The sequence below is a fragment of the Sminthopsis crassicaudata genome, chromosome 5 (assembly GCF_048593235.1).
Source record: "Sminthopsis crassicaudata isolate SCR6 chromosome 5, ASM4859323v1, whole genome shotgun sequence".
Lineage (NCBI taxonomy): Eukaryota > Metazoa > Chordata > Mammalia > Dasyuromorphia > Dasyuridae > Sminthopsis > Sminthopsis crassicaudata.
Window position 1 is genome coordinate 144105716 of NC_133621.1, and position 17131 is coordinate 144122846.

A 17131-nucleotide genomic window follows, 5' to 3' on the forward strand; every position below is an offset into this window, starting at 1 on the left:
TGGATCTTCTTTATGTTGAAGATTTCCACTTCCATCAGAATACATCCTCATACAGTATTGTTGTTGAAGTGTATAGTGATCTTCTGGTTCTGCTCATTTCACTCAGCAACAGTTGATGTAAGTCTCTCCAAGCCTCTCTGTATTCCTCCTGCTGGTCATTTCTTACAGAGCAATAATATTCCATAACCTTCATATACCATAATTTACCCAACCATTCTCCAATTGATGGACATCCATTCAACTTCCAGTTTCTAGCTACAACAAAAAGAGCTGCCACAAACATTTTGGCACGTATAGGTCCCTTTCCACTCTTTAGTATTTCTTTGGGATATAATCCTAATAACAGCAATGCTGGGTCAAAGGGTATGCACAGTTTGATAACTTTTTGGGCATAGTTCCAAATTGCTCTCCAGAATGGCTGGATTCTTTCACAACTCTACCAACAATGTATCAGTGTCCCAGTTTTCCCACATCCCCTCCAACATTCATCATTATTTGTTCCTGTCATCAGCCAATCTGACAGGTGTGTAGTGGTATCTCAGAGTTGTCTTAATTTGCATTTCTCTGATCAGTAGTGATTTGGAAACACTCTTTCATATGAGTGGATATAGTTTCAATTTCATCATCTGAGAATTGTCTGTTCATATCCCTTGACCATTTATCAATTGGAAAATGGTTTGGTTTCCTATAAATTAGGGTCAGTTCTCTGTATATTTTGGAAATGAGACCTTTGTCAGAACCTTTACTTTTAAAAATATTTTCCCAATTTGTTACTTCCCTTCTAATCTTGTTTGCATTAGTATTGTTTGTACAGAAACTTTTTAGTTTGATGTAATCAAAATCTTCTATTTTGTGATCAATAATGATCTCTAGTTCTCCTCTGGTCATAAATTCCTTCCTCCTCCACAGGTCTGAGAGGTAGACTATCCTCTGTTCCTCTAATCTATTTATTATCTCCCTCTTTATGCCTAAATCATGGACCCATTTTGATCTTATCTTGGTATATGGTGTTAAGTGTGGATCCATATCTAATTTCTGCCATACTAATTTCCAGTTTTCCAAACAGTTTTTTCCGAATAATGAATTTTTGTCCCTAAGGTTGGTATCTTTGGGTTTGTTAAAGATTAGATTGCTATAGATGTACCCTTTTTTGTCCTTTGTATCTAATCTGTTCCACTGATCTACCGTTCTATTTCTTAGCCAGTACCAAATGGTTTTGGTGACTGCTGCTATATAATATAGCTTTAGATCAGGTACACTTAGACCACCTTCTTCTGACTTTTTTTTCAGCTAATTTGCTTTTTAAGGCATTCTTCTCCTCATTGGCCTTTTTTACTTCCTTTATCATTTGGCCTAGTCTGTTTTTTTAAGGTGTTATTTTCATAAATTTTTTTTTTGTTTCCTTGACTTTTTTCATGATTTTCTTGCATCCTCATTTGTCTTCCTAATTTGTCTTCTATTTTTCTTACTTGATTTTCAAAATCTTTTTTGAACTATTCTATTATTTGAGACCATTCCATATTTTTCTTGGGAGTTTTGACTTCGTTCTTTTCTAAATATGTGTTTTGATCTTCCTTGTCACCATAGCAGCTTCTTACAATAAGAATCTTTTTCTATTGTTTGCTTTTTTTCTCAGTTTAATATTTGATTTCAAACTTAGTCAAAGTAGGGCCTTCACTCAGGGTGGAGGATGCATTCTTCCAAGCTTCAGGGGTTTTATGCAGTTGTTTTCAGAAAGGTATTTATAGGAATCTGTAAGTTTTTAGTTCAGAAAGGTGTTTCCTATTTTCTTACCCTGTGTGCTGGTCTGTGAATAATCAAAAGTATGCTTTTCTGCCCTGGAACTATGAAGAGTGTACTAGGGCCCCTCCTTGCCCTGGGACTGCCACTTAGATCTGTAACTGGGAACCCAGTATGGGCGAAGCAACAGAGTTCTGCTTCACTGATATAGAGAGACGCCTGTGTTCTCCTTCTGACCAATTGTTTGACTCCTTTACTATCTATGGGCTGAGAGCTCTGGTAACCACTGTTGCTACTACAATGATACAGTCACCCTCAATCTCCCGGTTTGCTAGGACCGGGCCTGTGCTGGCCCACCCTGTGCTGAACTATGCTCCACTCTTATCCTGATATGACTGACAGGCCTTTCCTCCCAACTTTTCAAGTTGTTCTAGTCTGGAAAATTGTTTTATGTCATCTTTTTGTGTATTCTGATGGACTAAATTTTTGTTTAGAGTCATTATTTAAAGACATTTAGAGGGGATTGGGGGAGTTTGAGTCCTTTTGCCATTATAGCTAATAAATACCTTTAAAATAAAAAATTAAATTAAATGTAGGGAGAAAAGACAGTGTACCCATGTGAAGTTCCATGATTGGATGTCCTTAACAGTGATAACAAAATTCATAAGAGACAGTGGATTAAAGCTCACATACCATTCAGTAAACTTGATTGCTTTAATTAGGCTGTAATGGAGCTAAGTTTTTTTGAAAAAATTTTAAAGATCATGACAAATTTTGGTAGTCGTCCCTTAAAACATTTTACTTTGTCCATTGCTTTATTTAATTGATGTCAAGGAATATTCACGTTGCTGGTGATTCTGCTAAGTGAGCATTTTGTGAAAGATCTTAGACAATCAGGTACAGAGATGAGTGGTTTGAAGCACCAAAGAAAGATGGAATGCTTATGTAGTTATTTTTCTCATTGAGCAAAATAATATTTAAATGTGAAAAGCATAGCATGAACCTGATGTAAGTGATACATTGATTATATTGGAACCTATTTATAGGTGGGAAGTGTTTCAGCAGCACAACTGGGCCTGGCTTCTCTCCTTCTCCTTCTCCCTCTCCCTCTCCTTCTCCCTCTCCCTCTCCCTCTCCCTCTCCCTTTCCTTCTCCTTCTCCCTCTCTCTCTCTCCCTTTTCTTTTCCCTCTCCATCTCTCTCTCCCTCTCCTTCTCTTTCTATCTCTCCCTCTCCCTCTCCTCTCCTTTTTTATTACTGCTTTTTATTTACAAAACATATGCATGGGTAATTTTTCAACACTGACCCTTGCAAAACCTTCTGTTCCAAATTATCCTCTCCTTTTCCCCCATTCCCTCCCCTAGATGCTAGGTAGTCTAATACATAGATCTAATTTTGGACTTAACATATATTTTAACAGGTAATCTATTACATGTTAAAATATATGTTAAATTCAATATATGTATGCATTCCATACAGTTATCTTGCTCACAAGAAAAATTGTATCTAAAAAGAAAAAAAACAAACTGAGAAGGAAAACAAAAATGCAAGCAAACAACAACAAAAGAATGAAAATGCTATGTTGTGATCTCAATTCCCCCAGAACTCTCTCCCCGTGTGTAGTTGGCTCTCTTCATTACTGAACAAGTGGAACTGGTTTGACTCATCTCATTGTTGAAGAGAGCCATGTCTATCAGAATTGATTATCATTTAGTCCTCTTGTTGCCATGTATAATGATCTCCTGCTTCTGCTCATTTCCCTTCGCATCAGTTCATGTAAGTCTCCTTCAGGCCGCTCTGAAATTATCCTGCTTACAGAACAATAATATTCCATAACATTCATATACCACAATTCAGTCATCGTCCATCTGATGGCCATCCACTCAGTTTCTAGTTTTTTGCCGTAAGAGGACTGCCACAAACATTTTTGCCCATGTGGGTCCCTTTCCTTCCTTTAAGATCTCTTTGGGATATAAGTGCAGTAGAAACACTGCTGGGTCAAAGGTATGCACAGTTTAACTTTTTGAGCATAGTTCCAAATTGCTTTCCAGAATGGATTCTTTCACAACTCCACCAGCAATGAATCAGTGCCCCAGTCTTTCCACATCCCCTGCAACATTCATCATTATCTTTTCCTGTCATCTTACTAGCATTTCTTATTAGCAGAGATTCCCTTAATCTTCTTGGACTTATATTCCTGACTCTCCCCACTGTTCAGGAGGTAGTAATAGTCCCTATGTCTATTAGGACTGAGGCTACCTCCAAAACCAATTAGTCCCAGGGCTCCTCTTGCTGTTTCAGTAGAACTAGTCTGAAGGTATTTATACTTCACTTGGGCCAAACCTCTGTCTTAAAGTCTTTCTTGGAGTGGTTGTCTCAGGAATACCTTTCTTCTACCCTTAAATTGTGATGGTATTGTTCTTTTAAACATCTGTGTTTACCCTGAGGAGCAATTTTGTTTTGCTTGTGAGGGAAATCTGGAGAGTTTGGAATTTTCTGATCTACACCACCATTTTCCCGACTCCTTTTATTATGTTTTGTATTTAATGTTCTATATAGATGGCTGCATAGATGTATAGAGTAACTGTTTTTTGAAATAAAAAGAATTAGTACATGTATTTCTCAGTAGACTTAAAGTATCCTAAATACACTACCATGGGTAGAACAACAGGAATGATTTGTACTTCATCTTTTTATCATGAGTTTCCTTTCTTCTATTTCTGTAGCTATCTTTATTTTGATAATAGGTTAGCTATTCTTATTATTCTACTTAATGGAATATTCTTCAACACAATCAATACTATTTCTCAATCATGCAAATTTGATAGTCTAATTATAAATTCTATTTATGTGTAATTTTAAATTTTGTTCATTGCTTTATGTTTATTGTATAAAAAAGTAAGTGGTATTTATTTTCATTTTAAATATGAATTTTGGGTATATATAGTTACTTCCTTTTTGTCATATCATTGGTAAATACTAGAAATTAGATCTCAATCCAGGTATTCTTACTGCCAAATTCCACACTGCCTTTCAGGTGGGAACTTGTGCTCTAATTCCATTTAAAGTTAATAAATTATAATTTAATGAAAAGTCAGATGTAACCAATTAACCAAATAGCAACAACAAATAAGGCATGTAACTAGCCTTGACTGTCATATTAGAGGATGACAGGACTTGGATTGAAATTTTGGTTGTGCTTATGACCTTGGGCAAGTCAAAGAATTTCTTGACTTCTGTTTTCCCATTGTGAGATCAACTAGATGACCTGTGAAAGTTTCTTCCGATTCTTTCTAATAAAACTATGATTCAAAGTTGGAATCATTTTTGGGATTGTAATCATGAAAGGAGATGAGTGCCAACATGCCCTTTACAAAAGAATTATGAAGACAGTTGCCACCATGTTATTTCCTACATACTTGGCCAAATTGTTCTACTTGCTCTTCTTTATATGGTTGTTCCATCTCCTGTTCCTTTGTACAAGCTGTTCCTTATTGCTTTGTAATCCTCCCACTTCACTTCCTATTGGAATCCCTAGCTTTCTTCAAGGTTTAATACAAGTGCTAATCTTACACAAAGCCGTTTTTAATCACCTAAATATTTTTGTCTTTCTTTTCCAATAGAAAACTACTTCATGTTTTGTGCATATTATTAATGTTTTTACATTAGTTCTCTCCAATAGAATACAAGATCCTTAGGAGCTACTTAATAAGTGTTGAATGGATTTTTATTATGTTTCAGTGGAAATTTTAAACATCATCATTGTAATAATGGACATTTACATTTAACAGGTTTTTAAGCATTTTTCGTAATCAGCCTATTATTTATATAACAGGTATTTGCCAAAATTTTTTCAATGAAGAAACTAAATAAAATCAATATTGTATTCAAGCTGAGATATTAAACAATACTATTTTATTATCTATCCTTGTATATTTCTCAAAATGGTATCACAGGAGTCATTGAAGAATTCTGATGGTGCTTTATAGTCACAATTACTTCACTTTTCAATTCTCTTGTACAAAGTATTAGTCTAGATACCACTAAGTGTGATTCCTATATTCCTTTATATTATACTTGGTTCCCATCTTTTTCTATATTTTTAAACATGCTAATAGGCTTTTTTCCCATTATTCCTAAGAAGATATCCGTTCAGAAACTGGATGGTACATGACCGTGTCAAGGGGGAAGGGTTTGGAAGGATAATTATGGGCCTGTCACAGTGCCTTGCAAAATAGTAGGTGCTTATTAATAAATGTTTTTGCACTTAATTAAAATGACAGAAAATATAGAAATTGTTAGAGATGATAGATTAGAATACTATAAGTCATTACAGAGAATAAATCTATTAATGTATTATTACTGTATTACCATAAATAAACTAAAAAAATTAGAATAAGAACTTCTATTAAAGTAGGAATATGATTAAGTTATTTGAAATGTGTTAGCTCTCAGGAGAATAAATCCTCAGATTCCACTGTTATCAAATACATAACCAAGAGAATTTTCCTCCTCTGGAAAGTTCTGTTGGCTCCCTATTGCTTCTTCCCTCCTTCCCTCCCTCCCTCACTCCCTTTCTTCCCGTTCTTCCTTCCTCCCTTCTTTCCTTTCTCCCTTCCTCTCTCCTTCCCCCCTTCCCTCCCTTCTCTTCCCTTCTCTCCCTTCTCTTCTTTCCCTTCTTTCCTTTCCTTCCCTTCCTCTCACATCTCTCTATTATCCTCCTCAAATACTTTGAGGAGGATATTATCCATATCATAACTATTATCCTCAGTGCAAGTGTCACCTCTGACCTTTCATTTCAACACCTTTCTTTTCTTTGTATGTTTGTTACATCTGTGAGTATATATTTTGTCCCTCATTAGTTTGTAAATTGCTTGAGGACAGGGACTATTTCATTTCTGTCAACAGTATTACATTGTAGTAGTACAATGCTCCACATATAGTAGTTGCTTAATAAATACTTGTTTATTGATTGATATATAGTAGTTGCTTAATAAATACTTGTTTATTGATTGATTGGCTAAGATTTTATTTCAGTTTTTGCTTTATGCATTTACTGACTAGTCAGGTACTTGAAGTTTTCAATTACAAGTTCCACATTGATAAAATTGGGATGATAATTCAAGGGGCTATTGTTCCATGAAGTTACTGATAGTAATGAATGACTCTTAAATGAGCTAATTTATTTGGAAAGAAAGTTGAAAATAAAGTTTCTTCCCAATAATTGTGGAATGTCTAAAAAAATTACAAAATGAAAATGTCAAAGGAATATCATCTTGTTTAAAGAAATTAAGAACATGCTTTCCAGGTTTTTTTCCCCCTAGATCCAATTTTTCTTGTGCAGCAAGATAACTATAAATATGTATACATATATTGGATTTAACATATATTTTAACATATTTAACATGTTTTGGACAACCTACCACGTAAGGGAGGGGGTTAAGGGAAGGAGGGGAAAATTTGGAACAGAAAGTTTTTCAAGGGTCAATATTGATAAATTAATTACCCATACATATGTTTTGTAAATAAAAAGCTTTAATAAAATAATTAATTAAAAAAAGAAATTAAGAACATGAAGAATTCAGAGAAACATGGGAAGACTTAGGTAACAGTATAGGAGGAAATCATTTCTAAAAGTACATTATGCATAATATCTTTAACAATATAATGAAAATCATCATAGCTAATGTTGTTCAAATACCATTAATAATGTTTATGTGGTTCTGTCAAAGTAAAAGGACTTAGCAACTGTTTTCTGGTTGTTCTGTTTTCTGATTCCTCTCTGGGATGAATTTGGTTGGGCATTTGTTGATAAATGTCTACTTTTAAAGGAAAATGTTATCAATCAGTTTGTAATTTTAAACATAACCATTTAGTTAGCAATGAAGCAAAAAAACATAATAACATCTCAGGTACATATGTTAAAGCAAATTCAGAAATAATAAATATACAAACAAGTCCATAAACCAAGTTCATATCCTTTCATCAATTTTCTCTCTTGTGAAGAAAAAGTGGACATATAACTTATAGGAACATAGTTAGGGACATGTACAAGGAAAGAAAACCTATGAGCTTAAAACAATTCACAACTCTTAACTACCAACTTTGATGTAACTGATTCATTTAGAAACATCTGCACCACACAAAGCTGCTTCTTTGCTAGCAGTTTATCAATTTATCAATCGGTTTGTAAAAAACAGTAATCCTTGAGTAATTTTACAATATTATTGTGAGAAAAGTGCTTTATAAATCTTAATTTCCAGCATAAAAATCAGGCTATTATCATGATGTGAGTTATTTCCATGTGTTCCTAAATGGGTGAATCTTTGCACCAGCTAGATGTAATAGAATGGGATTATGAGAAGCAGAAGGTAGGTAACAAATTTTGCTTACCCAGGAAAAAGCTTTTGTAGTTTAAAAATTTTTTTTTAAATTTTCTTAAAAATTACTAAATTGTTTAACAACTTTCACATATTTTACTCCAATATGTCAGATGCTAAAAGTAATAGTTTATTATTTAGTTTCTTATTTTTACTTACAAACTTGTTTTTATTTTCTTGACATAATAGAAAAAAAAATTTTTTTTTAATAAAAGGTGGCTACCATCCAGTGAAAATCGGAGACCTTTTCAATGGCCGCTACCATGTTATTAGAAAGCTAGGATGGGGACACTTCTCTACAGTCTGGCTATGCTGGGATATGCAGTAAGATCTATGTTTTTTCTTTGTGTATTTGGATTCCTACTTTAATTTGTCTTGCTAAATTAATATTGCTGAAGGGCAAACGTATAACCTTTGTGTTCTTTTATATAATTGCCTCATTGTTTTTAGTCTTTAACTAGGAAAATTTTCAAGAATTAAAATCCCTTTGAGTTCCATTATCCTCCTTTTTTAAAAAAGTAGAAATTTTTATGTTGGAGTAATGAAGCTTGTTAGTTGAATTTTACAAGTCAGTGTTCAACACGTAAAGCCTAATTTGTCTTGTAATAAATAAAGATTTCACAGAACATCAGAATAGGAAGGTGGAATCTTAGAAGATAGCTCTATAGCTGAACAGAAATTTTTTTCACAACTAGTAGGCAAGTTTTGTTTAAGAAATCTGTAGTGAGGAAAAAATGTTAAGAAACTTTTTCAAATATGTATAAATACACACATACACTCATCTCTTTGGGAGGAATTTTTGAATTCCTTTTCTTGAATCATTTTTAATGCTGATATTATAATTTCTTTAACTGAAAATGGAATATTTATATGTGTATATATATATATATATACATATATTTCTTTTTAAGGGGAAAAAGATTTGTGGCAATGAAGGTTGTAAAAAGTGCCCAGCATTATACAGAGACAGCCTTGGATGAAATAAAATTGCTCAAATGCGTAAGTATTTTTAAAAATTTATCTCAATGACAGGGAAAGATTAATGGCATTAAACCTTGTTATTTTTATAGCATTTTATTATATTTATGCTAGCAATTCTAATATTAACTTGGATTTTATTTTTCATAATTTTGAAGTATCAGTTTTTATTAAAGTATTAAAATGCTTTAAAACATACTCTTGTTTGTTTCAATTTGAATTCATTTAGAATTATTCTCTCAAGAGTGTTTTCATACGATTTTTTCCTTTAGGTTCGTGAAAGTGACCCAAGTGATCCAAACAAAGACATGGTTGTTCAGTTAATTGATGACTTCAAAATTTCAGGCATGAATGGCATACGTATCCTTTCTAAGATAACCATCCCTGCATGATGGATAGAGAAAAGTGAGATTGTTGTACTATTTATATGCAAGTATGAAGCAGTTTTATTGTTTAGTCAGTTAAAGTAAAAATTGTTATCTCAGAATAAATTTAGAAGGTAATCCACAGCCTGCCATTTTTTTTGACCCATTGTGTATTGTCAGTAGGGGGTAAGGGATTTGGGTAGTTAAGGGCCTTTAGAGGTTAGAGTTGGGCAGAGTGAATTATCCACCCTTTTATCAGGACAAAGCAAAGGAAGGTAAAGGAAGGACAAAACATTAATTGTAGAAAAATAGAATAAAATAGGCAGAATATTACATTAGAATTGGGAATATGAGAGTTGTCTCTCAGTGGCATTTTAGGGTGATGGTGGAGGGAAAGGAAAGCATAATTGCACAAAACAAAACAAAATATTGTCAAAGGTAGCTGATTACAAAAAACATTTCTGAATTCCCCTCCCCACTCCTAATAAAAACTCTGCTTCTTACTATGGGACCATGAGAAGTTACTTATCTCTCAATTTCCTCTATTGTTTTAAAAAAAAAAATGATGTTGAACTAGCAGAAATGTAGGACTCCTTATAATTCTAAACCTATGATTATTTATTTAGTCAGCAGGTATTTGTCAACTCTGTCAACTACTATGCTACTACAAAGGCAAAAATAGAAATGTCTACCTTCAAGGAACTTATAATCTGTGATTCTGTGATAGAAGGAAAAAATAAATGCAATAATCATGACCTGGAATATTAAAAAGTGTTGAATTTGCATATAAAATAGAAGGGTTAGAGAACAGATATTTAACTTTCTACTGTGTATCAGACACTGTGCTAAGTACCTTACAGAAATTATTTGGAGAAAACAAATAGCTGTTAAGTTTCTACTATGTACCAACAGTAAGTATTTTACAAAAAGTATCTGATTTGATCTTCACAGCAACCCAGGTTAATGGATGCTATTATTATCCCCATTTTACAATTGAGGAAACTGTTTAGAATAAACAAGAGTTTAGAAAGCACAATCCTTCAATTTGCTGAATCTAAGAAACACAATAAAAACAAAGCTCAATAAAAGTTTAAAATGGAGTTTTATAGTAGAACTAATTTTGCTTCAACTGTGTATAGAATGTAGATTTGCTTCAGCAGTCATATTTTTAGACAAGGTAGTAATAAAAGTAAATAGTCAGGAGAGACAATGCAGTTGTTTGCAATACATGCAAACTGTATTAGGCTTAAAAACATCATAGGCCAATATCATTATTAAGTAAAAACACACTAAATAATATCATTATTAAATAAAATCATTTATCATCAACATCATTAAGTAAAAATACGTTAGATAATATGGCACCTAAGTATTTAAAGAAAAATATAAATAAATAAAATAGGATAAGCCCTAAATAGTAAGACATAATTTGTTGATATCTTTAATCTCCTTCATGTTTAGACAAATATGGTAGAAACATAAAGAAGAGGAATTAAATTTGAACAAAATGTTAGCAATACTAATTATAGTAAAGCTTTGGGTTTTTGAATGTAACTAGTTTTTACACATGCCAGAGCATACAGAGTTTGTAAAATAAATGCAAGAAAGCAGATTTATTAAGAGCATCCTTTATAGGTAACATAATAAAAATTTTAACTTGTAAGGGAATTATGAACATAAAACACAAACCCAAAGTGGAGTTTATTGGAGAAAATTAATATAAAAATATGGGGCATAATTGATATTATCCTAAATGATAATAATTCAAATAAATCCTAGGAAAAAAATAATTATATTTTAAAATTATTAATAATGAAATAACATATCAAAGTTTTGGGATATTGCTAAAGTAGTCCTTAGATCAAACAATGGAGAAAAAGTTAAATAAGTGAGCATGCCACTTAAAGAACAACAACAAAGAAACTATTAAAAACAATGACAAAAAGCTACAAAACAACTACAACACACTAGAAAGTTAGCAGATTATTAGTAACTCAGTCAGATGTCCCCTTTAGTTAATTATTAGCAAAAAAAAAATACTTCAATCATCCTCTTCTTTCAGTATTATTTAACCTTCTTTTCCTTTTTCCTATTAAAAATTTGACAGAAAAGGAAAAAGGGGTGTAAGATACTGCAATACTTATTTTCCTAGGATATACAATATTTTTCAACTAATTTTATGGTTTTTATAGCCTTTTATTTTTCTTTGTATTTGTGTATCTACTATTATGATACTTGTACATTTTCCTTAACTGTATGCTTAGATGTATGTATGGTCTTTGAAGTACTTGGCCATCACCTCCTAAAGTGGATAATCAAATCAAATTACCAAGGTCTTCCCATCCATTGCGTAAAAAGTATAATTCGACAGGTAATTTTTTTCCCTGCTTGGTTTTGTACATTTTAATTGTAACTGGTTTGAAGTTAGTTGGTTTTAAAATTCTTGCTTGTGTACACATGCACACACATAACACATACATACATTATACAAATAATCATATAAACAACATAGTCTAAATTGTAATTTTCTGCTTTAGTATAACAAGAGCTATATTTTCAAATGGGTACTCTTTTCTTACATGGATATTAAAACTGTATCACAGCTTTATAGAAAATTTGAGAAGTTACTTTGCCCAAAGAAAAATGTAATGACTTATCCTTTTGATCTAAGGCTTTCTGTGAGGCACATTCTAACATGATACACACATACTCTATAACTGAACCAGTACTCCAAGCCTTTTTATCTTAGTAAAGCTTCCCAGAGCTTACACCTTGTTAGTATTGCCTTTGGATCCCAGAGTCATTCATCTAAGTAGGACTTTATTGTTATTTGTGATCTCATATTAAACATTATAATAGTGTTATTTTCATATATTAAAACCATTTTATATCCATTAGCATAGATTTTTCTAAATGTTAATTATATTAAAATTAATTAAAATTACTAAGTAAATAATTTTATGGAAATTAATAATAAAAATAAATTTGGTTATGTAAAGTTACTATTATGAATACTAAAAATTGTTTTAAATAGTGTTATATTAACTCATTGGACAATTTGTTCATCATCCCAGTGAATTCTTTAGTAAAATACCACTGAGAAGATTGACAAATTTTATATAAATAATTCTAAATACATTTAAAGGAAAGCAAAATAAAAGTGGCCTAATAAAGGATTTAATCACATCAGAAACTTGATGTTTCAGCTCACCAATTAAAATGCTAGTTTAGAAGGGAACTTTTATATTTAGAAATTTCCCTGTTTAATTCTTAATTCTAAACTATATGTTGCTGGGAGCCATGACTTACATACTGTGTAAACTTCTTTTTTCAATATTGAGATTGGATTGAATTGAATTTTTAATTACTTAGCATTATATAAAACTAAATTAAGAAAAATGTAAATATGGCCAATGGTCAACTCAAGATTGACACAAATAATACAATATAATGTAAATTACTAAATATAGTAGTATCTACTAGCTGAAAATACAGACTAGTAGATGTATGTACACACACACACACATATATACGCACACACACATATATAACATACACACATGCGTATTATGCAAATAAGTACACAAACAACACAGTTTAAAACATTGTAATTTTCTACTAATCTATGTTGGGGGTAAATGAAAGAATGAAGAATACCCTCTGAAAATAATTTTTTTTATTTTATCTATACCTATATATTTATATAAAGCTTGTTAATAGACACCAATATTAACATAGACTGAAAGAATATATATACCTAAATGAAATAAGGACTAAATTAATAATTCAAATTCTAAAGAATAGTTGGCACTCATTCACTAGAATCATTTTTGTATTGGTGTTGTCAGCTTATCAATTTTTGCTTCAAGTTATGTCTTCCTATCTGCAGAGTAAATATCAGTACTCAATATATAATAATATATGTACACATAATATATGTATATTCTCTTTAAGTTTGTCTGTTTAGAGCTTGTGCCTCATTTTAGGCAGCATTTTTATGTACTGTAACAGAAAGTAGACTTATTTTAACAGATTATTATTCTTCAAAAAACCTAAATACAGTATTTAATAAAAAGCCTAATGCAATATTTGTCAATATAGAACACATAGTTGACTAGTTCTGTCTTTTATATAAAACCTGAGAGAGATCTATTACTGTTAATATTCGAAGATATCTCATCTGTTAATGAAATCTTGTCAAAATAGAGGAGAATATTTCACTAACTGTCATATTACTGTACTGATATCACCTCTCACTGAGCAACATATTATTATCATATGAGTAATTATCAAGGAAGGCCATATCTCCATGTCCTTTATTTTTACATAACATAAGGGTGAACAGCTTCTGAATCTAGCTGGTTTGGAAAATCTTTATAGTTTAACTGAGTTCCAGTGTGTAATTTTTTGGATATCTTTATTTCTATAGAAGTAAAGACTCATTGTCTCTCTTTTTTTTCCTTAAAAGTAGAATTGTTTGATGTAGTTTTTCATAAAAACTGATTATTCAGCTTTTCCAAACCCCCTTCCATCTGTGACTTTAGCAGACTTAAATATATTAGAAATTATAAATCTTTTGAGGAGGGAATAAAAAAAAATCTTATCATACAAACATACCATACAAAAATAAAATAATTTTTTATGATTGTTCAGACTGTAGAACCCTAAAAGTTAAACCTTTGGGACATGTATGTTTATAATATGTAATATATATGTTTGTATAGATGTTTGTGTGAGGTTGGGTGACAGTTTAGAGTAAGCAGCGAATCCAGCCTAGAATTTGAATAAAAGGAAGAAAGTGAGCTGGATTGCCTTTGGGAAATTTTTAGGACTTTTTAAAAATTCCATACTTTTTCTTAAAATGAAGGCCTTTCTTTTTAATACCAAATATTCTTCTGATGACGATACATGACTGAGAGTCATGAAATCTCTAAATAACTATAGTTGATGTTATACAAAAGGTAATAAATTTGCCTTGGATAAGTACTATGAGAAGTCTGTGACATGATCAACAAAAGAATTGCTCATCAGACACAGTGATGTCTTCAGAAAGATATATGTAAATAATGGATTATTATATTTCTTGCTCTCTCACTGCATAGGGGAGAGAAAGAATTTGGAACTGAAAACAAAAATTTGGAAAGAAGTGGCATTAAAAAAAAAAAAAAAGATGTGAGCAATAAATGAACAGGAGGGACCAGGTTTTGTAGGAAGAGATAACTGATAGATATTCACAGAATTCTTCAGAATGGAAACTCAGTCAAGAGTTAACTCTCTCAGTTCTCTTTGGATAGCATACTTTTACTTGACATTTTCTGAATTCCAATGATATAGAATTCCCATATGCTTAAGTTAAAAAAAAATCCCTCAGATTAAAAAAATTCTATTATGAGTAAACTTTATTCATCATAGATTTCTTCCTTTTATTTTCCTGTCATCTTCTGATGCTCACAGATCTGGTTTCCAAGTGCCTAACGTCTAGGGCTGTCCTTTCAACTAATGGGTATAGTTTCTTTCATGATCCAGGAGAAGGACTTTGCTTCTCATTGCCACTTCCTGATCCTTACTCTAGCATCATCACTCCAAAATCTCTCATCCTTTGAAATTTATTATTTCCAAATAGTAACCAGTTCTTCATGGTTATGATTTATATTAGATCATGGGGCCATTATCATTTATTATCTTTTATTCATGTGTTGCAGAAAGTCTAATAATCATGGAGATTATTAGGTGTATCATACAAATTCACATTAGCTAAACTACGCTGAAGAGTTCCAAATACTTGTTACATAATTCCTTTCTCTCCCCTAGTTTTTTCCTCCTTTATTTCAGTCCTCTAATGAAAAGATGGCATTGTCCCACAACTTTGTCAGCTGCTCTCTATGAAAGTTTAACTATCTGTCTATGTTATAAAAGATTCCTAATTAATTTCCTTTCCTCAATCCTCTTCTTTCTAATATTCATCCTTCACAGAGCTCCTAAAGTGGTATTCCTAAAACACAGGCCTAATGATAAAAATTTCAAGCAGCTCCCTTTTGCTTCTAAGATCAAATAACATTTCAATTGGCATTTATAGCCCTTTACAATCTGACTCCCATTTGTTTTTTCAGTTACATTTCACATTACCTACCCTGGGTACTGCAGTCTAATTAAACTGGTCTACTTGTTTCTCACACACAGCATTCCATCTTCTATTTCCAGGCTTTTGCTTATCTTCCATTTCTGGAACGCACTTTCTTCTCTCCTCTGCTTTTTTAATATCCATATTAGTGCTTATAAAGCCTACCTTAAATGCCACTTCCTAAATGGGACCATATGTATACCATTTCAGTATCCCCTTCCAGCAGCTAGTGTGCCCTCTCTCCAACCCAATCACTTTGTTTTTACTTTATTGGCATTTCAAATTTACTTATGTATATACCTTTTATTTACCTCCCCTCATTGACTATAAATTCCTTGAGGGCAGAGATTATTTTGTTTTTGTCTCTCACTCCTAGTACTAAACTTTATAAACTTATAAATATAAATTAATAAACAATAATTTAATAATGTTTGCAACATATGTGCAACATATGTGCTGTAATATGTAATATTGTAATATTAATTGTAATATTAATATGTAATTACATATTACATATGTAATATGTGCAACATATGTGCTGTAATAGTTTCTAAATATGTCAAGAATTCTAGAGGTAGACTCCTAGTATATTGATTGGGTGGATTTCATAGATACTTAATACAAAGATATATCATAGAAAATTAATATAAGGATAATATAAGGATAGGTATATGAAGTAACCAAGCTGAGGAGGCCTATGTGTGAATTATGATCTTATTCTACTAGATTCTGTCTTATTGTCACCTTGACTCTTTCGCTTCCCAACCCTCTAATAATTTATCAGTTGCCATATATGCTTGATTTTCCATCCACATTTTAATTTAATTATATCCCCATATAATATTACCTGCAGGGTTTTTATTGTGTCAGAACAATTTAAAACAAAACTTCTAATTCAGTCTGATATTTGAATTTACCACTTATTTTCAAGGTTATAATAATTCTTCAAGATGATTTTGTATCTCTTCTTATGGTCAAATAAGAAAAATAGTTAAGTGAAAATACAGTTATATTTTTTTGAAATATTGCATTCTGAGCTTTATATTTAATATTTTTTGGTCAATCATGCATGTAAACAAGTTGGTAATATGCTAGAGTATGCTATTACTCATTTTGATTTAACCGATGTAATTAATACATTTATTAAATAAGAAAGAAACTTGAGTGGAGAATTGTATTTAATAACCCACACTTATTTAATACCTTAAGCTTTGCAAAATGCTTCACAAATATCATCTCATTTAACTTCATAACTACCCTGGAAGTAGATATGATTATTATCTTCATTGATGGATGAAGAAACAAAGACATAGGCTAAGTGACTTACATACTTTTTACAGGGTCCCACAACTGGAAATGGATTTGAACTTGGGTCTTTCTGACTCTAGGACCAATGTTCTATTCACTGAGGCATCTAGTATTTAATGATTCACAGAATAGAATTAGGGTAATTGGTATTTTGTTGTTATACATTTAATATGCTCTCTCATTTAAAAGGAAGTTTATATATATGTATATGTGTGAGTGTGTGTGTATGTATATATACGT

At 31.7% G+C, this 17131-nt stretch overlaps 1 protein-coding gene across 8 annotated transcripts in view; it reads left to right on the forward strand.

Annotated features, from left to right (window-relative positions):
* SRPK2 (SRSF protein kinase 2) overlaps window positions 1-17131 on the forward strand; it is a 274052-nt gene that overhangs the window by 194103 nt on the left and 62818 nt on the right. For all 8 annotated transcript variants that reach the window (XM_074268415.1, XM_074268416.1, XM_074268417.1 and 5 more), the window contains 4 exons: window positions 8335-8443; window positions 9031-9118; window positions 9370-9457; window positions 11727-11833. In XM_074268415.1, coding sequence (XP_074124516.1) covers window positions 8335-8443; window positions 9031-9118; window positions 9370-9457; window positions 11727-11833 — 392 coding nt within the window. The remainder of the gene's footprint in view (window positions 1-8334; window positions 8444-9030; window positions 9119-9369; window positions 9458-11726; window positions 11834-17131) is intronic.